This window comes from Bos indicus x Bos taurus, chromosome 5 (genome assembly GCF_003369695.1).
Source record: "Bos indicus x Bos taurus breed Angus x Brahman F1 hybrid chromosome 5, Bos_hybrid_MaternalHap_v2.0, whole genome shotgun sequence".
NCBI lineage: Eukaryota > Metazoa > Chordata > Mammalia > Artiodactyla > Bovidae > Bos > Bos indicus x Bos taurus.
The window spans coordinates 59419463-59445710 of NC_040080.1; the positions used below are offsets into that span (position 1 = coordinate 59419463).

General features: G+C 37.3%; 1 protein-coding gene across 10 annotated transcripts in view; it reads right to left on the reverse strand.

Moving 5' to 3' along the window:
- Positions 1-26248, reverse strand: part of CFAP54 (cilia and flagella associated protein 54) — a 312031-nt gene that overhangs the window by 215981 nt on the left and 69802 nt on the right. For 9 of the 10 annotated variants that reach the window (XM_027542095.1, XM_027542091.1, XM_027542094.1 and 6 more), the window contains 6 exons: positions 23682-23858; positions 19630-19722; positions 19182-19367; positions 9264-9400; positions 5399-5546; positions 3325-3480 (listed from right to left, as the gene is read on the reverse strand). In XM_027542095.1, the coding sequence (XP_027397896.1) occupies positions 3325-3480; positions 5399-5546; positions 9264-9400; positions 19182-19367; positions 19630-19722; positions 23682-23858 (897 nt within the window). The remainder of the gene's footprint in view (positions 1-3324; positions 3481-5398; positions 5547-9263; positions 9401-19181; positions 19368-19629; positions 19723-23681; positions 23859-26248) is intronic. The other variant, XM_027542096.1, reaches the window with a different exon arrangement.

The window sequence follows — 26248 nt, forward strand, 5'->3', positions numbered from 1 at the left end:
CTTTGTGGGCACATTAATTGCTTCAAGCCATCACTCTAACAATATTATTACTGTTGTCACAGAACTCTTATGAATTATTTTCAATGCAGCTTTAATTCCTCCCTTCCACCATCACCATCTCCCAACCTACTGTTCCATATCCCCGAATCAAGTTAACCACCTAGCAGTTCTGTAGTTTTCTCTGGGCTCATGTAATCCTATGTGTGTGTGTGTGTGTGTGTGTGTGTATTCCCCAGTATTCTTGCCTGGAGAATCCCATAGACATGACTGAGCAACTAACACTTTCACTTCACTTTCACATGCACTTTCACTTTCACACACAGAGAGAGTTAATGTTATTTTACAAAGTGAAATTAAGCACACTTACTATGCATTTCCCCTTCAGGCATATCTTGCGAAAAATCCCTCCAAGTCTACAGGTATAGATTTAATTCATCATTTCTAACGGTTGCCTACTATTATTTACTGTAAACCAATGATAATTTTGCAACCATTTTCCAGAGCCTTCCTGTTGCACAGTTTTAAGGTTGATGTTTTACAATCTGGCAGTTCTGGCCATCCTTCAATTACTGCATGTCCTCTTTGTCTCCAGATTTTTTGCCTTCACCAAGAAAGCTACAATAAACACCCTTACACAGGGAATTCCCTGGCAGTCCAGTCGGTTCAATCCCTGGTTGGGGAGCTAAGATCTCACAAGCAACACGGCATAGCCAAAAAAAAAAAAAACACAACAACAACCATCCTTCTACCTATTCAGTTGCCAAAATGAGCAGCAAGTGAGGTGCCAGCTTTGAGACGATACCTAGGGAGGGTGAGGTACCATCCTCCAGGGTACAGTAGACCCTCTAAATCAATGCCATTATGTGGTATTGTGTCCCCAGTAGGTAGAACAGATGGAAGCAATGGTGGAACTAGGGGTGATTTTAATCTATGGGATAAATCATTAAGAAAGGAATTGCTGGGCTGTGTAAATGTACTTTTTAATTTACTAAAATATTATTCCATGAGATAAATTACTAGCGGAGGAATTGCTATGTTAGGCATATTTGTTTTTAATTTTACTTATACTTAGTTTAATTAAAATTAGGTTTGTATCACCAAATTCTAAAGACTATAACAGTTCACATTTCTCCCATTGATGAATGAGAATACCTTTGCCCCACATCCTCACCAGCAATAGGAGTTACAGATCTTTTCAATTCTGCTAGTGATATTACATTGTTGATTTAATGGGAATTTCTATGGATATTCAGAATCTGAGCATCTTTTCCTATGTTTTTTTGCCACGTGGATTTGCTCTCCTATAAACTTCATATTGTTATCCCATGCCCATTATTTATTGTTATTAAAAGACTTTTTGTTATATATAGTTACCCTCATTAGTGTTGGATACCTTTCCCAAATCCATAAATTGCCTACTATCTTTGTTATGGCTCCTTTTGCCACACATTTAAATACAGTCAAATATTTCTTATATCTAAGAGTTCTATTTTGGTTAGAGTTCCCCAACAGTGACTGTACATAGACTCTAGGGATTATTTTTTTCCAAAAGATTTTGCTTTCTTTTACATTTAAGCCTTTAATATATCTGGACATTTTACATATGGTACAAAGTAGGGGTCAAATTCTACTTTCTTTCAGAGGAATATCCTGATGTTTCACCACCATTTACTAAAAATATCCATTATCTTCCCACTGAATTGGAAAGCCAATTCCATCACACATTACATTCTTCTACAGTGAGGCCTATTTCTGGCATCCATCCCTTGTTCCATTCATCTTTTCCTGCTCTAAACTATATAATTTAATTTAAAAACTCCTTTCCTACGTCTTTCCCTCATAGCTATAATCCACTTTCTGAGTTAAATGCATCCTGAATCAGTAGGATCCCAGAGGATGACAGGGGACTACCCTCAATTCAACCAAGGAAGCAGCAATTTCAGGCACTGTTCCATTGTGGTATCTTTGCTGGAGCACTTAAAAGGGAGTTTGGGGGAGAATGAATAAAAGGAGTATACGTATGGCTGAGTCGCTTACCCGAAATTATCACAACATTGTTAATTGGCTATACTCCAGTATAAAATAAAAAGTTTTTTTTTTTTTAAAAAAAGGAGTGGGGGTGCCTTGAGGTGGCTAATGTTGCCTTTTTTATCTTATTGGACAGAAATAATATCCTATGGGGAAGAAGTATCTGAAGAAGCTCCAATTCACACCAGGCAGATAAAAACATGCATTTAGAGTCTTGATCTAGGGCAGTGATAATGCTTCTACTCTCTGACCTAATATTTTATGAAAGGACCTTAACTTTGTGGACATGTCTCAAAACAAAACACTGGACCACTACATCAATAAATCATGCTAACCAAACCTAATAAACAAGAAATGGCAAGTATGTTGAAGATGTGAGATGCTTGCCCTCCAGAGGATAGAAATAAACCCTAAGAAGAGTCAGGGGCCTGACACATTAATGAAATGTCTGGGACGTGCCCCCACTCCAAAGTAGGTCTGACATCTCTAATCTCTCACCTCTAAGAAGAAAGGACGATGCTTTAAGAAGCAGACTGCCATGTTGTGGAGAAGGGCATGTTGCAGGGCACTGGTGGTCAGCCTTTCAGAACTAAGGGACTCATCACATGGCCGCAATGGAATGAATCTCTCAACAACCAATGAATTTGGAAGAAACCTAAGCCTCAGATGAGACCACAGCTCTGGTCAACACCTTGAATTTAGCCTGATGAGATCCTGAGCCAAAGATCCAGACAACCTGTATCCAGCCTTCTGACCTCCAGAAACTATGAGATAGTGAATGGGTGTTGTTTTAAGCCATTGAGTGTTGGTGATTTGTTAGGAAACACAGACAACTAATACAATCCCTTCAGCCAAGTTTATCAACCTTTTTTCCAAAAATTCCAATTTAACCACAGAGACATCAAGTTTATTTTCTGGTTATCCATCAATTTGTTTCCCCTCAGTGATGGCTTTAACAGTATGCCTTGAATAAATATTGCTGTTTCTAACATTACAAGATCATAAAAATTGAAATGACTTTTAAAAAACAACCTAGAAAAGTATGTACCCATATTTAAATATGGACAGCAACAGGGCTGAATGTTTTCAGGGAAACACATTTTAAGTTCTTATTTATTCCCAGACATATAATTTAAATTATTAAAATGTCTTTCAGTTAACTCACAAAATGTCATAATACTCATTCTTGACCTATTTGTACTTTCTAAGAGACACGTTGCATTTTCTTTTCCAAAATGCAGTGTTGACTTGCCTTTGTAAAAAAATACCCTTATGGGGAGGGGGTGAAATCCTTACCTGTACAACAGGTACCAAAACAATATTGTGATAAATGATAGGAGCAAGGAGGCCGTAACACTGAGTCACAGCCTGAAGGGCATAACTGGAATCATTTAGGTAGTTGCTCAGTTCCAATGCCACCAATACTCTCTCACATTCAATTAGTCTAGCAATCTGTAAAGAAACAGGTATTGTTACTCAAGCTGAACACCAGGTACTTAACTTGTGTGTCTCTAATGAGGTGAAGGGGTAGGAAATGTGACCCTTGTAACTTAACAATAACATGAATGTTGATAAAAAGAAAAACCTAAATTCAGAAACAACTCTAACTCCCCAATAATGCTATTGATACATACGGATGACACAATCTTAGAATTAAACTTAAAATCTTTTTATGAATTGCAATCAAATACCACTAGTAACAGAAAAGGCACCAATCTTTTTTGATTGGTAAGATAAAATCTTGGCTATATTTTAGGAGGAAAACTCTAGCTTTTTCAAAAACATAAACTATAACAAATAATAATTAAAATATAGAATTGCTGTAATATGGCCCCCACTTGATTAATAGAGTCTTATTTCTCTCCTGGATTTGTGAGAAAATGGTAAATTTTTTGTAGACCAACCTATCTGCTATTATACTTCTGCTGCTGCTGCTAAGTTGCTTCAGTCGTGTCCGACTCCGTGTGACCCCATGGACTGCAGCCCACCAGGCTTCTCCGTCCATGGGATTCTCCAGGCAAGAACACTGGAGTGGGTTGCCATTTCCTTCTCCAACGCATGAAAGTGGAAAATGAAAGTGAAGTCGCTCAGTCGTGTCCGACTGTTAGTGACCCCATGGACTGCAGCCTATCAGGCTCGGCCATCCATGGGATTTTCCGGGCAACAGTACTGGAGTGGGGTGCCATTGCCTTCTCCCATACTTCTACTTAAAGCAAAATGTAAGGTTAGGCTCTTTGTGATTAAACATCACTTAAGAAGAGTAAGAATCCTATCTTACTCTTTTTTCTTTCCTGGGGAGACATTTCATTGAAAGAAAACAATATGAGGGGCAACCAGAAATTTCTATATAGCAAACTGTTATTAGAATGGTAGTCCAGCATTCTGGAATTCACTGAAGTACTTAAAGATTGTCCTCATTTTCAGACTAGATGATAAAAATAAAAGAAGCCAAATGCAACTTAGTAGGACAGGTCAATGGCTGTGAATGCTTGGGCTCTACAAGAGTGTGAACTTGTCTTAGGCAGAGAGTCATGTTTGTTTGTTTTTTTACTTTCATAGCCACAGAAATTGGCACAGTCTCATGGAACAAGTTATTGGCTAATTAATTAATGAATAAGTGGATTGGTAGGAAAAAGCTACTGTAAAAGAAAAACAAAAATGACTAAAGTCTCCATATATCTAAAGTAAGTAAAGAAGGAAGGGAGAAAAAGAAGAGTGAACCTCAATTTAGATTGAAAAAAATAATGTAGGATTGTTACTAAAAGCAAGAGTATTGTAAGGCTGCAGGTGTAACAGAGCAACATTTATAAGTACCTTGAGAACATATCAATAGGAGATAAGTTAAATTCCTGTCTCTGCACAGGATGCAATATTATAGTTTTAAAAAATGTACTAGATGGATATGTACCAGCATGAAAGTATGTCTAAGATAAATTATAAAAAGTATTCAAAAAGCAAGTTACAGAACAGTGAGTCCATCAGGATTCTGTTTTTGTAAGTAATAATAGCATATTTGTCTATGCGTATTTTTTAAAATGGGAGAAATCACAGGAAAACAAGAATGTAGCATTCTTAGGGATAATGGGATTCTAATAGGTTTCACTTTATACATTATAAATTTTGAATATTTGAATTTATACTACTTTTATACAGGAATATATATATATAAATAGAAAAGAAGGGGGGAAAAAACCATGAGCCTAGGCCTGTGAAATCTACAAACAATATCAAATAAACCAGCACAATCATACAAAGGTCTCTCAGTCCGTTCACAAGTGAGGATATACAATCCCCACAGCTCATAAACTTGAAACATCAAGAAACAAATCAAGGGAAATCAATGCATTTGCAATGATTTTAATTCACTTACTTGTTGAGAAGGGAAAATCTCATTGCCTTTAATATTATCACAGAAAAAATTTTCTTCTTTAATTTTAATGTCACTTGTTACAAAAATATTTCTAAGAAAAAGATATAAGAGAATTGAAGAACTCTCTGCCAAAATATCTGAATGTAATCTGCAAAAAGAAGTAAATGATGTTACAGGTATAAGGTGATTTAGTATGTGAATTCAACTTTGTAGATTGATTTGTTATACCAACACAATTATCCCAAGATAGCAGCAAAAGTCGGAGAAGGAAATGGCTGCTGCTGCTAAGTCACTTCAGTCATGTCCGACTCTGTGTGACCCCATAGACGGCAGCCCACCAGCCTCCCCCATCCCTGGGATTCTCCAGGCAAGAACACTGGAGTGGGTTGCCATTTCCTTCTCCAATGCATGAAAGTGAAAAGTCAAAGTGAAGCCAGCTGCTCAGTCGTGTCCGACTCTTAGCGACCCCATGGACTGCAGCCCACCAGGCTCCTCGGTTCATGGGATTTTCCAGGCAAGAGTACTGGAGTGGGGTGCCATTCTTGCCTAGAGAATCCTGTGGACAGAGGAGCCTTGGTGGGCTGCTGTCCATAGGGTTGCACAGACTCAGACACAACTGAAGCAACTTAGCAGCAGCAGCAGCAGCAGCAAAAGTATGTAACATAGTAACTCTTACACAGCTGTTTAATAAAGACTGTTCTTAACAACAAGTTCATAACTAAGAAAATTAAGCTATGGACATATGTCATGGATATATAAAACATAAACCATTGGCAAAATTTTCTGATTCTAAAATATATAGCTCTTTTCTATCAATATAATTGAAATCATTATAGATACTCAGAAGTTTGGAAAATAGGCCCAATATTTCAATCAATAAACTTTCTGAAAGTGGGGGTTATTTATAGCAAAATCAGCCATGGTTAAAGAGAAGTAGAGACAGATTTGGGCTTTCCTGGTGGCTCAGATGGTAAAGAACCTGCCTGCCAACGCAGGAGATGTAAGAGATGTGAACTTGATCCCTGGGTGGGGAAGATGTCCAGAAGAAGGGAATGACTACCCACTCCAGTATTCTTGCCTGGTGAATCCCATGGACAGAGGAGCCTGGTGGGCTACAGTCCATGGGAGCACAAACAGTCAGACACAACTGAGCTATTAACACACTGCCATGTCTCAGTCATGTCTGACTATAGCCCGCCAGGCTCCTCAGTCCATGGAATTCTCCAGGCAAGAAAACTGAAGTGGTTAGCCATTCCCTACTCCAGGAGATCTTCCTAATCCAGGGATCAAACTCCGGTCCCCTGCAGTGCAGGCAGAGTCTTTACCATCTGAGACACCAAGGAAGCCCTACAGAAGTAGAGTCACTTCAAATTATCTTTTCTAAATTACAGTCAACAGTGCCCACCACGGGCAAAACTGTGAAATCTGCAGTCTTCCTTCTCTGTTTCTGTAGTCCCTTCCTTGCCCTTAAGCCTAAGTTGGTGACAAACCCTCTCTCCTAAGCTTCAGGTCCCTCCACTCTCCCTATAAAACAGGAAAGGATCCAACATCAGTAATTGACATTAAAGATGATCTGTTTCACCACCGTGTTAAACTCTGAAATTGTCTTTGCCAGGAGGATTTTAGTTATCCTGCTTCTACAACTCATACTAAACTTTCTTTGTCATTGCTGACCATGAGTAATTCGACACACACAGTAAGTCCAGGTTATCACCTCCTCCTGGCTCTAGTTCCTCCAGTACCCAGCTTGGACTCTGATTAGTCATTTCCACAGTGACCTCTCTAGCACTTTAGATTCTGCACCCCATAATTTATGCAATAATAAACTTGCCTGACCTTGCATAGATGTCATCTGATTTTTTTTATCCCTCCCATAATGGCCAATCAATTAATCACTTATTTATTTACCTCATTCCTTTTTTGTTTCATTCAAACTAGCATTTGCTCAACACCAACCATGTATAAAATCATTATTCTAGATCCTAGAATATAAAGGTGAATCATATGTAGCCCTCAGCCACAAGGAACTGGGCTCTGCTATTGATACAATTCATGTTACATAACATCAGCTGAGCCATGATTCTCAGCAACACTTCCGTCTATCCCTGATGCCTCCTTATTCGTATTCCCCATAGAAAATGATATAAACTTCCTGTTCTCCACCTCCACGTGCTCTAGGATCTTTGTAGCCCCACCACCATACATTCTTAGGCTCTCCCTTGCCACTGGCTCTCTTATCTCAATCCTCCAAATTCTGTCCTTAAGCAAGCTTGCCTTCCCCCAAAAGCCTCTGCAAACTTTCCTCTGATCTTTACCACCAAACTTCACATGGGTAGTTTTTGCTTGTTACTATTTTCCATTTTCATTTATTCCTTAACTAACTGCAATATATTTCTGGCCCATCACAGAACAGAAATGGCTTTCTTCAACTTACCAATGTCTTCCTATTTGCCAACTCTAAAAGCCTCTTCTCGGCTTTCATCCTACCCAACCTCTTTGCAGCATTTTCTTAAGTGACTACTCCATCTGACTTTGCACCAGCATATAACAGTGCTCGTCAGGGCCTCCATGATAATCTTCTCACTTCCCTTGGCAATGCACTTTCCTGGACTTTCACTTCCAGAACTGATCCATTTCAGTTTCCTTCCTTGATTCCAATTCCTACTTCTATCTCTTAAATGTAAGCAATGCCCCAGGATTCAAGTCCAGCCTTCTACCTTTTCTGCTCAACAGTCATTTCTCGGAAGCTATCACTCATTGTCAAAATTCCAACAATGACCTCAGTGAACAATTTACATAAGTCTCTAGCCTTGAGCTCTCTCCTGAGTGTCAGCTCATATCTACAGAGTTGTCCTGCTGGAAAACTGAACTCCATACATCCCCAAATTCGTTCTCTTCATCCAAAAACTCACTCCACCTTTCAGCTTCCCTTAGTAACATCAGAGGCTTACCCTCGCTGGAAATCCCAGTCAGCTTCCCCTCCTTCCTCTGTCTTATCCCCACAAGTCACATAAAATCTGCCAAGATCTATCTCTTCCTCTTCTTTAATGCCTCTTGAATCCATCCCCCACAGCACTGAGCATCCTCATACATGGTAAACACTAAGTTTATGTTTGTTTAATTGAATGGAATTATACATTTACATGAATAAGTGTTACCAATGTCTTGCCTCATTCAGCATTTGCATTTTTAAACTCGTTACCTTTGAGGAGTGAAGAGTTTTGCCTTATTAAGGGAATTTTAGGCATTATCAAGCAGGTAAAGGAGACTGTTCTTTTTTTTTTTTTTTTTAAGGAGACTGTTCTTACTGAATATGTTGAGACAGGCTGAAATTATACCAATGCTCATTTCTGATGCTGCCCTTAAACTTTGGTTTCTTAAAGAAAAAATGGCAAAGGATAGCCTGTAGCTTTCTATGGCTTCTATAGACCTATTTGCAGTTGATGGCCTAATCCTGGGTGCCTCTTCAAGCAAAGGAAAAGCCTTCTTACCCTAAGAGCTCACCCACCAGACCCTAACCTTAATCTCAACCTGATCTTTCTCTGTGATAAAGGTTCCCAATACGTATTTGTGTCTTCTAGTAAAACTGACACTACCTTGGTTAGTATTTGGGGTTTTTTTCCTCATAACCTCATTAGCTTATATTCAGAATGTACCTATATGTTTCCAGTGTTTTTTCTGATTCTAACAAAGCAAGTTCTAAGAAGGACCCAAACCTTCAGAATATCTACACTTTACTTGTTGGAAGTAGTTTTACATATACCATCTCAACATGAACTTGAAAATAAATTAACTCCAGGCTTCACAGCTAATACCTATCTTTTCAATAAGCAAAATAATATTTTAAAAGAACATTTCTAATTACCTTCTCTGTGTAATAGTCATTATATTGCTTAAACAAATAATGGATTGGTCACCCTGAGGTGGTGAAGCAACAAAATAATCCCAGACTGGTGAGAAAACTTTCTTAGCCAGATCATAGTTACCAGTCTGATAGGCGACCTGCAACAGAAAGCACATTCTCTTAGGCATTACTTGAATTTGGGGAGTGTATACTTTCAACAAGAATTCTGAGAAGGTCCAATCACACTCTAATTTCCTACAAAGTTATTCACATTGGCTGTTCTGTTCTACAGGGCCACGGCAAGGGAGAAAGACACATTTTGAAATCTCTTTTATTTCTAAATTGCATGGAAATTTGAAACTCTGTAAGGATGTTTCAAATTCTCATAAGCAAAACAAAGATCACATCTGAGCCAAATTAATTTCATTTCCATCTATCTCGGCAGTGCACTCCATTTATTACAGACACTGTTATAATGAACAATCTGTTCCAAGAGAAACAATCAGATTTCCCAAACCCAAAATATGAAATATACTTCATTTTTCTCTGGTTCTGACTGACGCTTTCAGAGCTTTTTTTTGCAACAAAGGCTTCAGAGCTGAAAAGAGTGATTAAAACACCATAATGTGTTTTAAGTTTCACACATTCAACCAGTTGGTAAAATAAATGATTTCACTGAAAAAACTTAGAAGCTTGCAAGAAAAAATCATCAACTTACCTATTTCTTTTGGTGGGATATATTTCTTTAACTATATCTTTAAAAATCACTCTATCCAAATATGTGTAACAATATGAAATCACACCACATGAGTTATATGCTGCTTCAAATTCTCAGTGGAAGCAGGTAGGATATTAAGTATAAATAAATTCATTAAGTATGTAAATGACATGTTACTAGACTATATTCCACACAAGGGAATAGCTTACAGGGCCAGAACTTTTAAAATCTGCCAAGTCAATACTCCTAATCAACCAACCAGTAAACTTTTATGAAGTTTCTACTTGGTGCTAAGCACTGTAAATCTAGATTCTTCAAAGCTTAAAACAATTTCATACTCCATGAAACTGTAATCAAGTTACAGTGGTAAAACACATGAAATTACAGAAAAATTGCAAATAATCACATCATAACTGTGGAGACTTAAAAAAGGAGAAATGAAGACTTCAAGGAGGAATCAGGGCTTGATGTAAACCCTAAGGCAGGGATAAGGTTCAAATGGGCACAGTTTAGATGGAATCTGAAAAAGGTCCTGTGAAGGAAATTGCCACAGGGCATTTGAGACTGGAAAGACAGGTCAGAATTTGAAGAAAAGTAGGGCTTCCCTTGTGGCTCAGTTGGTAAAGAATCCACCCGCAATGCAGGAGACCTGGCTTTGACCCTGGGTTGGGAAGATCTCCTAGAAGGAAACGGCTACCCACTCCAGTATTCCGGCCTGGAGAATTCCATGGACAGTATAATCCTTGGGGTCACAAAAAGTCGGATGTGACTGAGTGACTTTCACTCACTCAGGCAGTATGGTGGGCTTTCCTGGTGGCTTAGTTGGTAAAGAATCTGCCTGCAATGAGGGGGACCTGGATTCAATCCCTGGGTTGGGAAGATCCCCTGGAGGAGAACATGGCAACCCACTCCAGTATTCTTGCCAGAAGAAAAAATGGACAAAGGAGCCTGGCGGGCTGCAGTCCATTGGGATTGCAAAGAGTCAACATGACTGAAGCAACTAAGCACAACACAGGAAGTATGATTGGACAGGTAAAGTGAGACAGGATTTCAGAAAGTCTTGAAAATCAGATGTGTGTGTGTGTGTGTTGGCTCAGTCATGTCCAAATCTTTGTGACTCCATGGACTGTAGCACACCAGGTACCTCTTTCTATGAGATTTCCCAGGCAAGAATACTGGAGTGGGTTGCCATTTCCTTCTTCAGGGAATCTTCCTGACCCAGGGGTTGAACCCACATCTCTTGCATTGTGGGGCAGATTCTTCACCACTGAGCCACCTGGGAAGCCCTGAAAATCAGATGGAAGTATTTAAAGATATCAGGTCCTGGACCAAGCATTTCACATGCATTATGGCATTGACTCTTCATTATAGCTCTGTGAAGTGAGCTCTATGAGTGTCCTTGTTTTCCAGATAAGGAAACTGGGGTATTGACAAGTAGAATAATTTGTACAGAGCCAAATACTCAGTAAAAAATAAATAAAATGAAAAAGTAGAATCAAGACTTAGTGTGATAGATGAGGTCCCTTCTCTGGGCCACATTGGGCAAAAAAGTGGGACTAAGTGGTCATTAAAACACCATTATAATTCTAAGATTCACCATGGAAAATGATAACAGATGATGTGTAAGGGAGTTGGTGAAACTATAATTGAATGTTCTTTCCTTTTAAAATATAGCTTTTTAAAAATAGTTATTTCTGAGTCACTTTGCTGTACAGCAGAAATTGGCACAACACTGAATCAACTATATTTCACTTTTTATAAAAAAGGGTGAAAACATAAAAATAATGTTATTTGTTCAGTCAGTGGACATTGCAAAACAAGAAAAAAATGCTATGACAAAATTAAAGGTTTATAAATTCATGAGTTTGTCTGAGTTAACAGAGGAGTGCTTGATATTCGCAGGTTCAAAGATGGTTAAGTAGTAGTCATGTGCAGAATAGACTTTAGAGGGGGTGAGGTTAAAATGAGAAATAAGCATTAAAAGAGGGACTTCCCTGGTGGTCCAATGGCTAAGACTCCACACTCCCAATGCAGGGGGTCTGGGTTCGATCCCTGGTCAGGGAACTAGATCCCAAAATGTTTATGTGGGTTTTTCCATAAGATGCTATGGAACAAACATTTTGGCCAACCTAATACATTCCTTTGCAGCACCTTGGCAAGCTCCTCCTCTTCTCTTCAATCTCATGATACTGGCGTTCCCCAGGGCTCAGTCTTCTGACCTCCTCTCCTCAGCACTCATGTCCTTGCTGCTATTATCCAGCCCCACGGCTATAGTTGTCATACAACTACTCTCAATTCCCTCGGCTGCCCAGACCTCTCTCCCAAACTCCAGATTCACGTGTCTAACTGACTACTCAACAATTCTCTCTGAATATCTAATAAACATCTGACCTTAACACGCCCCCAACTGAATTTTTTATCTTTCTCTGCACCACCCACAGCCATCCCCAACTCAGCTGTGGCCCGAGTCTGTCCTTCTAGTTAGTTGGCTAAACACCTTCAAGGCATCTCCTATTTTTCTCTATAAATTGTTTCCAACAGGAATACTTGTTAACTCCTTCAAAATATATCCAGAATCTGGCCACTTCTCATCACATCAATTACTATCACCCTGGTCAAGCCACTCCCACCTCTGGTTGGATGACAGCGGTAGGTATTCAACAGCTCCCTCTGCTTCTATACTCACGCCTTATGGTGTGTGCACAACACAGTAGCCAGGGTGAGCCTTGAAACAGAAGTCACGTTATGTTGTCCTATTATATCAAACTCTCTCCAGTGGCTGTCCACTTCACTCACAGTAAAAGCCATACTTCCTACAATGGTCTGGAATTCTTATCACGATCTACTTTCCCCCCATCCACTCACCTTTTACCTCCCTAAGCAATCCTTCAGGCCCCTCTAATCCAGTCATTCTGGTCTCCTTGCTATTTATGTTATACCAAGTACAGTTCTGGAATCCTTCAGGCTTTTCTTCTAGCTCCTTCTGTGGAATCTTCTTTCTCCAGAGCTGCTCCCTCACCTCCTTCAAATGTCTGTTCACATCTCATCTTCCAGATGACATTTTCTCTGTTCAGCTTACTTAACACTGTAACACTGTAATTTACCTTCTTCACATTTATCCCACTTCACATTTCCAATTCCTCTGACTGTACTCTACGCTATTTTTCCACAGGACTTACCTTCTAACATACTATTAATAGGCAATCTATTTCTTTACTATGTTCATTGTCTATTACCTACCTCCTACCATGGCATTTTGCTCACTTCACTTAGAACAGTGGTTCTCAAAGTATGGTCCCTGAACCATCAGCATCTGCCTCACCTATGAACTTGTTATACATGCAGACTTAACAGGTCCTATCCCACACCAAGTGAACCATATACTCTGTCAGTGCAGGCAGCAATCTCTTTAGGCCAGCACTCCAGATCCTTCTGATTCAGGCTCAAGTTTTACAATCACTAGCCTACAGCAATGCCGGGCACAGAGTAAGCACTCAATAATAATGTGTTAAATGAACTTAAAATTCTGCTTTTCCTGATAATTTCCCTCTCTGTACAGAAGAGAACACCCAGGAGGTATGCTACAAAATAACACAATTGACTGGCCCAGGGTGAGTGCCTGACCCAAGCTGGGTCCACAGCAAAGCAAGATGGACCCCATACATACACATACACAGTCTGCTTCAGGTGTTAAGGCTGAAGACATTACATGCACCAGGAGGATCTGAGAGAAAGTTTATTATTCACACAAGGGACTCCCAGTGAGAGTCCCATGGGCAGGCACAGGCAGGTCCAGGTTTTCCTGGGCAGAGCAGAAGGTTGGGCTTTGTTAGTGGCTGGACTGGGCACAGTTCCTGCTGGCTGGGACCTTTAAATTTCCTGCAGGAACCAAAGGAAAAGGTGAAGTCAGAGACCTCCTTAGTAGCCTGCTCAGATATGGGGCCAAACAAAGAAGGGTGAGATTTAAAAACAAGTCAGTGGCCAAACATTAAAAATGAGATCAGACTCTTACATTGGGTGAACCAGTGCAGGTCTCTTTCCCAGAAATTTGGAATCAAGATTAGGTCATAGCTAAACAGTCCCAGAATATGGCTGAAATTGAGAAATACACAAAAACATTCAAGGGGCTGCCATATTCCCTCCAGAGATGGAAAGGAAAATCAATATTTAAAGAGGGAAAAAGAAAGCAAGTGTATAGAGAGTATCAGAGGTATGAGGCTTACAGCTGCCTGAACTTTGCAGCCTTCCCAGGGCTTGGCTGCATTTCCCCAAGGGAGGCTTTCTTGCAATCGGGGTCCTAACTGAAACCATAAGTCAAAAATCAACTAGAATGAGGATTACTGTTGTGGTGATGAGACTGATTTAAAAAAAAAAAAAACACAGTTCAAATGAAAGAGATGATACCTAACATAGAACCTGGCACAAAACAAACATTGAATTTTTGTTTGTTCAAAGAGGGAAAAGAAGAGTTGAAACTTCTTATAAACTTAAAAAATGGGGATGACTACATTTTACTTGGTAGCTCTATACTTTTTAATGGTCATAGACAAAAGGCGAAACTCTATTAATAAAAGGGTTTCAATGAATTCATACATGAATTGGAAAAAATGTACAAATTTCAGTTTCCTGCCACCATTGTGATTCCCGACCCAACATCAAACTCTACTGCTCCCACAGATCATGACAACCTATGGAGTACACCAACCTAGGAAGAGAAGAGATGGGAGAGATGTAAGCTCTAGATGAACTTTGCACATGTTAGATGGTGAACACATGATTTCCTGGGAACCTGGACAGAGCAGTTGAAAGGCATGAGCTGGTTCAGATGGCAGGCTTACCATCTACCACCAGAGTTCAGTTCAGTTCAGTCGCTCAGTCATGTCCGACTCTGCAACCCCATGAACCGCAGCACACCAGGCCTCCCTGTCCATCACCAACTCCCGGAGTTCACCCAAACCCATGCCCATTGAGTCGGTGATGCCATCCAACTATCTCATCCTCTGTCATCCCCTTCTCTTCCTGCCCTCAATCTTTCCCAGCATCAGGGTCTTTTCCAATGAGTCCGCTCTTTGCATCAGGTGGCTAAAGTATTAGAGTAACCTTGGGTAAATTACTTAACCTCCCTAAGATACTCTTTCTGGAATAAAATGAGATTGGCAGAGGAAGGGTTAAATTCATCTGTTTCCTGAACTTGAAAGTAATACTACCACCTCTATCTTTAGAGTTACTGTAATCAATGAAATAATAAATGTTAAAATGTCTGTCAGGCAACAGTTTTTTAATAAATGATATTCCTCACTTTCTCATTTCAACAAGTCATGGTGCCCACTTGCTATTTGATTTAGTAGTTCAATAATCCAGCAGTATGTGGCATTTGGTCTTGTATCCGTTTTACAGACAGGGAAATTAAGACCAAGCAATTTGCCTAAAATCCTACAATCCTGCTCACAGATTTCTAATTGTCTATATTTTATATCACATTATCTAGTCATTCCCAACTTAAAAGGGAATAATAAAAAGAAATGAGGCTATAAAGGGAATGAAATTGGAAAATAAATGTAGACAATATATAATTCATAAAGGTTCCTCAAAAAATTTTCCAGATAGCCTAAATTATTATAGTTTTCTACAGTAAGATAAAAATCTACTAGAGATTTACCTGACTTTATAGACTTTTTATTTATAAAATAATGTTTAGTAAAAAGTACAACTGAAAACTCTAAGCCAAGTTATTCATAAACATTTAGCAAAGTAACTCCATATTTTACTATAAAATATTTATGATATTTTTTAAAGAACAGAATTATCTTGAAACTAAAAGCTAGCCACTCTTACAAAAAACAGCAGCTTTTCATCACAGTTCCAAAAGAAAGGTACATTTTCCGGCTAAAATTTAAAAGCTTAAACTCAAATTTTAAATGGAGGAAATTTTGCTTATCCAACTTAACATTATGAGAGAGAATGATTTTAGACTGTCATAAATGAACTACAGTACTGCAAATACAGTAAAGAAACACAGGCCATTACTTTATGACACTTCTCATTATCCTAGCAGTATAGCTAGGACTTCGTTTTATTAACTTTCAATGAGAGTTATGCCAAATGAAGCCCAAGAGTCAAACCACTCCCTGGAGAAAAATTAGACCTTGATGAAATATTCGGTGCCTTACTTTGAAATAACTCCATCACTGCAAATTAGGAAATATATTAGATTCCAAAGAAATCAAAACATCAGAAAACCATGAGCCCAAATGACATGCTAAACCAATGCTAGACAAATCCTAGCAATTCTCTCAATTTAATTTTCTTTGAAAAATATGATAATATAAAATTCCAGTTAGACTTTAGCCTATAATACTAATCAACTATTAAGAGGAAAAATAGCACAATAGAAATGGGATAAAATTTGGAAAAGCCAACAATAAACTTAAAATTATATGCTTGAGACTTGGGTCAATGAGTCATTTTTTTCTAGAATCCCATTCACTTGGTGACATGTTTTATTTAAGTCAGGCAATTATTTCAGCAAAAATGTCAATTCACAAGTATATCCATAACTAAGAATCACAATAATATTCATTAAATGCCTACTGTCGGGTAAGTGCTATGGTTAAATGTTTAACAAGCATAATTCCATTTAATACTCATAACAGTTCTGGGAGGTAACTACTATTATTATTCCACTTCATAGATGAAGGTTAATTGACTAATATCACACAGCTAGTGTGAGGATCTGCATCTTAAACTCAGGTCTGTCTCTATGAACCCAGAAAAGTCACTTCTATAAACCAATCCAAAGAAAATAATCATAGATGCAGTGAAAGATGCTCAATATCACCAATTATTAGAGAAATACAAATCAAAACTACAATGAGGTATCATCTCACTGTATGGCCATCTCATTGATGGCCATGTCAGAATGGCCATCGTCAAAAGTCTACAAACAATAAACACTGGAGAGGGTGTGAAGAAAGAGGGAACCTTCCTACAGTGTTGATAGGAATGTAAATTGGTACAGCCACTATGGGAACTGGATGGAAGTTCCTTAAAAAACTAAAAATAGAACTAGTTTATGATCCAACAACCCCACTCCTGGGCATATATGTGGAGAAAAGTATAATTTGAAAAGATTCATGGACCCCAATCTTCATTGCAGCAATACTTATAATAGCTAAGACACAGAAACAACCCAAGTGCCCAACAACAGATGATTGGTTTAAGATGTGATGTACACACACACACACATGCAAACAGAATATTACTCAGCCATAAAGAAGAATAAAACATTGCCATTTGCGGCAACATGGATGGGCCTAGAGAATATCATAGTAAGTAAAGCAAATCAGGCAGAGAAAGACAAATACTATGCATCACTTACATGTAGAATCTAAAATACAATGCAAATGAACTCATCTACAAAATAGAAACAGACCCACAGACATTGAAAACAAACATGGCTACCATAGGAGAAAAGGAGGAGGAAAGGGATAAATCACGTGTGTGGGATTAATAGATATGAACTACTATACAGAAAATAAACAATCATCAAATATTAATATTTACTGTATAGCACAAAGAACTATATTCAATATCTTAAAATAACTTACAATGGAAAGTAATCTGAAAAAATACATACATATGTATAAAAATCATGTTGCTGTACACCTGAAACTAACACAATATTGTAAAACAACTGAAATATATTTTTTATGGAAAGAATAATTATTTACAATGTTATATTCGATTCTGGTGTACAGCAATTCTGGTGTACAATTCTGGGGTACAGTGATTCAGTTATATAGACACATATCCTTTTTCATAGTCTTTTCCATTATGATTTATTACACAATATTGAATCAGTTCCCTGTGCTATACAGTAGAACCTTACTGTTTAACCATTTTACATACAGTAGTTTATATCTGTTAATCCCAAACTCTTAATTGATCCTTCCTCCACTCCCTTTCCCCTTGGGTAACCATAAGTTTGTTTTCTTTGTCTGTGAGTCTCTACTTTTGTTTCACAAACAAGTTCACATATGTCATATTTTAGATTCACATATAATGATATCATATGGTATTTGTCTTTCTCTTTCTGACTTACTTCACTTAAGTATGACGATCTCTAGGTCTATCCATGTTGCTGCAAATGGCATTATTTCATTCTTTTTTTATGACTGAGTAGCAGTCCAGTGTGTATGTGAGTATACATGTATATACACACACATATATATATACTACATTATGACATTTTTAAGATGAAATACCATACAAATGTTAAAAATTATGTTTTGAAACAATACTTTAATGGAATGGAAAAAAGTTAATTATGTAGTAAATAACAATCAGATGTAAAATAATATGTACACTATAACTAAAATTATATATTATTCATAAATTTACACACGTATATATGTGTCTACACACATGTTGTATGTAGACATATACATATGTGTGTGTATTTGTATACATACAGGCTTCCTAAGTGGTAAAGAATCCTCCTGCCAATGCAGGAGACGTGTGTTTGAACCCTGGGTGGGGAAGATCCCCTGGAGATGGAAATGGCAACCCACACCAGTATTCTAGCCTGTGAAATCCTATGGACAGAGGAGCCTGGTGGGCTACAGTCCATGGGGTTGCAAAACAGTTGGACACAACTTAGCAACTAAACAACAATGTACACATATGCCTGCAAAGAAAAGGATATCTCTGGATTAGGGCTTCTCAGCCATGGCACTATTGACATTTTGGACCAGATAACACTTTGTTGAGAGGAGGAAATGCTGTCCTTTGCTTTGTAGCGTGCTTATCAGCATCCCTGGCCTCTACCTTCCAGATGTTAGTAGCACTCCTCTAGATGGTGACCACCAAAAATGTCTCCAGACATTGATATATGTTCCCTGGGGGCCCAAACTGCTTCAGGTTAAGAACTGCTACTGGTTGACAGGAAAACAGGCAACATTTATTTCCAAAATTCTAAAATCAGTATGTGTTGCATTTAAATGTTATTTAGTGCAGGAAAAAAATGTTATTATATAAAGCAAACTCATGAGTGAGAGAAATAATGATTTATATTTTAGGAGACTAAACTGTGGTCAAGGAAAATATGTATTACAGGAGCTTCAGAATATCTGCTGTGACTGTTTTTTTTTTATCAGAAATTACTTAGTAATTGGTTAACAGTATAAAAAATAGAGGAAAAAATTAGGAGAAATCTCATCTACCTGCGTCAATAACATCCGAGTAGTAACAGCAGAAAGAGGTGGGTAAACCAGAATTGGTTTAGTTGTCTCGCCAATAGCATCACCAATCAGCTTTCCTTTAGAACAGTAAGCCGCAACTGCAAAGACGTATTTTTCATTGGTTTCTAAACCTTTTACCTCAAAAACGCTTTTGCCATCTGCTGGTATCTATTAACAAAAACATATTTCAAGTTATACATGGAAAATAAAAGTAAGGGGTTTTTTTAATATAATTAAGTGATCTTTATAGGTTAAAAAAAAACTTTCCATTTACTGTAACATTTTAGTTATGACTCAAGTTGAAATCAAGAGAAATTCACTGAAACAGTGATTACATAAAGGAAAAAAAAAAACCAGCAACACTCAGTTGTAATTAATGAGACTTTTGGTAAGACTTCCTGACATTCAAAGTTTTTTCAATTCAACGTACCGCTTCTCCTGAGTTTGGGAGATGATTATCGTTTAGTCTTACTTTTCCATAGCTTCCTTCTGCTTTGCGACCCAAAATGCAGTACCAGCAGACCTGCCAAGGAGAGAGATGCGCCTGTCATCTCTAGTCAGTTTACACAGCATTTGATTTCTTTTATCATGATGTGGCAAAAGGAATACTTTTCTATACAAAAATATAACTATTCAAGTCTTAAAATATGAAACCTCAGTTTACAAAGACACTTAGGTTTACACTTCTTAAAAATACAAATATAGTTTATCTGGGACCAAGACTAAAATATTATTCATTATTAATTACTTTTAGCTCTTATGAAGTGAGCAGTTCCTATGTGTTAAGCAGTGTTCAGACAGTGGCAGAGAGTGACTCCAAAGATGAGCTCGTCTTGATGACAAAAAGACCAACACGGAAATGATTTTCATATTTTATTTAATAATAAGGGACAAAAAGTAAGTGGTAAAAGAACCAAGGCTCTAAATTGTAGTGTTTTAAATAAAATGTAAAAGTGCATATGAAAAAGCCTAGAATAAAACATTTCTAAATAAGAATAGTAGAGTTTGGATGATAAAATGGTAACATTATGGGTAATATTTTTTCCTCTGGTCTATAAATTTTCTGAAACATTGTATTCGATAATTATTAAATACAGATGTAAACCAAAAGCAAAATGCAAATTGCACAGAAAAAAAGCAAACTTAAAACTTGACTAAATGGTTAGACAATAATGGTCTTTTTGCCAAAACGTCAAAATAATGGGAGATTCCTCATCATCATGAATTATTCTCACTGTAGGGAAAGGGGGAGAGGTGATACTTAGGAAAAAAGCATCATTAGGAGGTATACTGTCCAGGGGTAGGTGATGTAGGGGTCGTCATCAATGTGGCGTTTCATTCCCTTTTCCGCAAAGGCCCCACCTCACAACATCTCAACTTCTAAAACTAGAAAAAAAGGGTAGGGGGCGGGGAATGTAATTGTCTCAGAAGCAGCTGCCTTTTACAGCTCCGCCCACTATTTTTCCCTCTGGGTCAACAGAAAAATACTAATTGTGTATTGTCTGAACAAGTAGTTCTCCACTCTGACTATGCAACAGAATCATTTTTTAAAATACAGTTTGTACATAATCAACCATTAAAAAAAAAAAATTACATCTACCCAAGCCTACCCCCCTCAGTGAATATGAATACCTAGTACAAAATAGCCGAACTCCTGTGTTTTTAAAGAAAATTTCTCAGGTGATTAAAGAGCACTAGGAAAGGTAGAACTTCAAGGACAGAAAACACACTGAAGGAACTTGGAAGATGGAGGCCAGGAGAAGAGGAAAAAAAAAACTCAGCATGATTCTCAGGAAAAAACTTAGAAACTAACTTTCCTTGACTTTTCATGTAAAAAAAGTGCCATAGAGGTAAAAAAGGAAGAAATGTACTGTTTTATGACCTGGATCATTATTGCTCTAAGTGAAGCTCTACATATTTTGAAGCTCTACAGAATTTGAAGAGTAAGTTTTCTCTAAAAGCATTTTTAAAAGCAGGCTTTATATTTCTATTTTGCTACCCAGATGAAAACATCTTAGTTTATATAAGAACAGTAAGTCCTTAGAATCTATATAAGAGTAAGGACACATGGAAAAATCACCACTAACTTCGAAAGTAAAATTTTATAAACTGCATTAATATTTTCAACTATTAAAACAGATGTTAATGCAATGAATGCCTTAATAAGAGGATTTTGGTAAAACAAAAGATGGCTGAAATCACAAACTAGAAAATGTATTTAAGCCCACAGCACCATCTAGTGCTAAGGAGTAGGTAACAGAAGGTGTCATTTCCAGCAGCATGCATCTCTCCCAACATAGAACATACATCAACCTCACGTCATGTGCTGAGTAACAAGTCTTACAGCTGCAGGTCAAGAGTGGGATTCTTATGTCTTCCTATTTTTAACATTATGAAATAAACTAGTCACTAATTTGAGATACATAAAAAATAAGAACCTGGTTAAATAAATCAAAATATTTACATAAAAACAAACAAAAACTCTTGGGAAATTATCCAGTCTTAGTTCTATCCTGAATTTCTAAAGCCAATGAATCCTTATTCTTAAAACAGATCCCCCAGATCCAAAGTTGAATTTTAATAGTGCTAGAAATTGCAATAATGCATTTATCATAGCACAGTTGGGTATAAGATGAATGTTGTTACTATTCGTTCAATTATAAGGCATTAGGAAGGTGGTATTACTTCTCACTGATGTCCACCTCCCATTAGTCTGTTGCTGCTGCTGCTGCTGCTAAGTCGCTTCAGTCGTGTCCAACTCTGTGTGACCCCATAGACGGCAGCCCACCAGGCTCCCCTGTCCCTGGGATTCTCCAGGCAAGAACACTGGAGTGGGTTGCCATTTCCTTCTCTAACGCGTGAAAGTGAAAAGTGAAAGGGAAGTCTCTCAGTTGTGTCCAACTCTTAGCGACCCCATGGACTGCAGCCCACCAGGCTTCTCCGTCCGTGGGATTTTCCAGACAAGAGTGCTGGAGTGGGGTGCCATTGCCTTTTCCGCCCTTTAGTCTAAAACTCCTCAAAAAATGGAATCGTGCTTCATTTGTGTTTACTTCTATACTTTACCTCACATAGAGCTTAACAGATAACAGACACTCAATAATGATCACTGAACAGAATTTATGAAAAAAAATCATCAGATAATATGATTACAGAGTGTAATCTCATTAACTGATTTTAGCAAACCTTATTACATAAGGTTAATACAAGAAATGTAGGGACCTTGGTTAACATGCCAAGAATATGATATAATATCCCATTTACTTTTCACAGCAGAAACATTTTACAAATGAAAAAGTAACAAAAACAAATTTAAGAACGGTTCAGAAAGTATATTTAGATTTCCTAAGGTCATACTGCTGTGCTAGAGTGAGAATTTTATGTCTGTGTTTGTCTCACTTCAAAGCCCATGCCCTTTCCACTGTATCGAGTCAGTGTAAGTTCAAACAGAACATCCTAAGGATAATCAAAGAAACAACTTTGTTTTTTATACAACATCAAAGAGCATGTGTTCATCACCCAAAAGAGGAAATGTAATATTTAAAATATGAATTAGATGGAACCAAATGCTTGTGAGGAAACTAAATCTCAAGTTATAGTCACACACAGACTAATTTCAAGGCACTGGGGCTAGGAGAAAGAGCTTCAATAAACACATAGAGTTATGACTTATAATATGGATGGAATTATTGTTTGCTTTCATTAAAAGACTCTTTTAATAAAAATTTAGTCTGACTCTTTGTGACTACATGGATTATACAGTCCATGGAATTCTCCAGGCCAGAATACTGGAGTGGGTAGCCTTTGCCTTCTCCAGGGGATCTTCCTAACCCAGGGATCGAACCCAGGTCTCCCACACTGCAGGCAGATTCTTTACCAGCTCAGTCACAAGGGAAGCCCAGGAATACTGAAGTGAGTAGCCTGTCCCTTCTCCAGCAGATCTTCCTGACCCAGGAATTGAACCAAGGTCTCCTGCATTACAGGTGGATTCTTTACCAACTGAGCTATCAGGGAAGCCTTTTATTAAAACAATCCTCATTTACTCAGAAGAACTTCAGAAAGAGCCTCTAAATTCACCACCCCTCAATTTTCTTGTCTTCAACATTGGTTCTCAGAGTAACTTTTATCCCCTTCAAGTGTCTGACTCTATTTTAATGAAACCTTCTTGATACTGAGCACTCTAGTATATCAGTGTATGACTGTTACAGTGATAAAGGTACTTCAAGAGAAATGCTTGTCTCTTATTTCTCCTTATTATATATTTGGGTGTAGCAAAGCTATATGGAGCCAAACGGGAAATAGCATAAAGGCAAAAGGGTCATGAAGAAACTAAGTTTAGTTAAGATATTAAAATACTAATCTCAGTGTTCAGGGTTTATAAATAAGATTATCCAAGTGCTAAAAGCAATAAAACTATCAATCATTACAGTTATTGAATTACCTTTGATGCTTTCCTTGAGGTAAAGATCAAAATAGACAACATACCTTAACATCAGAAACAAATGGGGCAGGTTTTAATGTCACAGAACGGTAAGTTCGGGATAGCAGGATGGGTGGAGGAGGGACCCTGCTTTTCTTTCTTTTGGCAGTTTCCACATATTTCTGATATGAATATTGTATACTTTGTTCTGATTCGGTCTTCTCAATCAAAGAATATGCTTCCTATAATAAAGTGTGAAAATAGGAAAATACATTTCAAGAGCTTGAACTTCGTTTTATTGGAGAATTCTGGTGATGTTAAACAACATTATCTTGATGCATGTATTTTTTGGGCCTCGGTAGTATACATATTTCAAACATTGAATGATATTCCAGAAGTAAAAACAAACTACTAAACAAGACAAGTAAAAAATAGCTATTAAGACAATTATACTGTATGTCTAACATGTTTATCATTATTATTATACATTAATATAAGACATTTCAGTTTCAGATCAAGTCCTCTGAATATCTGCCATCATATTTCACTGTCCTTAAAAATTTTTGTAACACAATTATCTGCATTTATACTTATGAATTGTATATTTACACTTAATGCAATTTGAAATATGACTCTCAAGTAATGATCATTGGTACATGTGGTTTACAAAATTAATGTTATTGAGGGTTTCTTACTATCAGCAAAAAGAAATAAAATATACACAAATATCTATTCTATAAACCTAAAGGAAAGGCAATAATCTTTTTAAAGATTACACATTTAGTGACAACAATAAAACAAAAAAAAACATAAATATCAGAAAATCTAAATACATCAAAAGTAAAACTAACTAAATCAACAGTAATACATGTAAATGAGATAAACTCCTTTTATATTAAATGAAAAATCAAAGACTCTGACAGAGTACTAAAGCAAAAACCCATGTAAAGACTAAATTGAAGGATAGAAAATAGAATACCCTTTCAAACAAACAGTGCTTGGATGATTAGATATCCATGTGCAAAAGAAAAAAGAGGGAACCATATATCACATTATATACACATAGTTAACTCAAAATGAATTAGGGACCCAAATGTAAAAGCTAAAATTATAAAATACTTAGGAGAAAATATAGAAACAAATATTCACAACCTTGAGTCAAACAATGCTTTCTTAGATATGACACCAAAAGCACACCAACAACAAAAAAAGCAGATAAATTTAAATTCATCAAAATTAAAAACCTCAAATGATATCATCAAAACAATAAAGACAGCTGACAGAATGGAACAAAATATTTGCAAATCATATATCTGATAAAGGAATTGTATTCAGAATATATAAAGAACAGTCGCAATAATAAAAAATAATAAAAATAAACAATAATGAAAAAATTCCATTAAAAAATGAACAAAGGGTTTACCTGAGGAAACCAAAATTGAAAAAAGACACATTTATCTCATTGTTCATTGCAGTACTATTTACAATAGCTAGAACATGGCCACCTGATGTGAAGAGCTCACTCATTTGAAAAGACCCTGTGTTGGGAAAGACTGAAGGCAGGAGGAGAAGGGGACAACAGAGAATGAGATGGTTAGATGGCATCACCGACTAATGGACATGAGTTTGGGTAAACTCTAGGATTCGGTGATGGACAGGGAGGCCTGGCATGCTGTGGTTCATGGGGTTGCAGAGCTGGACATGACTGAGCGACTGAACTGAACTGAACTGAGAACATGGAAGCAACCTAGATGTCCATCGACAGATGAATGGATAAAGAAGTTGTGGTACATATACACAATAGAATATTACTCAGCCATAAAAAGGAATGCATTTGAGTCAGTTCTGATGAGGTGAATGAACCCAGAACCTATTATAGAGTGAAGTGAGTCAGAAAGAGAAAGATAAATATCATATTCTAACATATATATATATGGAATCTATAAGAATGGTACTGAAGAACTTACTTGCAGGGCAGCAATGGAGAATCAGACATAGAGAATAGACTTATGGGCATGGGGAGAGGGGAGGAGAGGGTGAGATGTATGGAAAGAGTAACATGGAAACTTACATTACCACATGTAAAATAGATAGCTAACAGGAATTTGTAGTATGGCTCAGGAAACTCAAACATGGGCTCTGTATCAACCTAGAGAGGTGGGATGGGGAGGGAGAGGGGAGTGAGGTTCAAAAGGGAGGGGATATATGTATATGTATAGCTGAGTCATATTGAGATTTGACAGAAAACAACAAAATTCTATAAAGCATTTATCCTTCAATAAAAAAATAAATTTAAAAAAAATGAACAAAGGGTTTGAATAGACATCTCTCCAAAGAAGATAACACAAATAGTCAGTGAGCAGATGAAAAGATGCACATTATCACTGATCACTGGAGATGGAAATACAGAACCTAACTCAAAAATACAAAAGCAAAAAAACCTCAACACAGCAATAATGATGAAAGAAACTCAGATATCCAAAAACCTACTTCCCACAAGTGTCAATCTTAAATGATATTATTAAAAGTTAATATTTCAAATCTCAATGAACTGAAAATTCCTATGTCATTTGCTAAATTTGTAACTACAGAGAAAGATAGACAGCTTCTGAAATAATATTCTAAAACTATT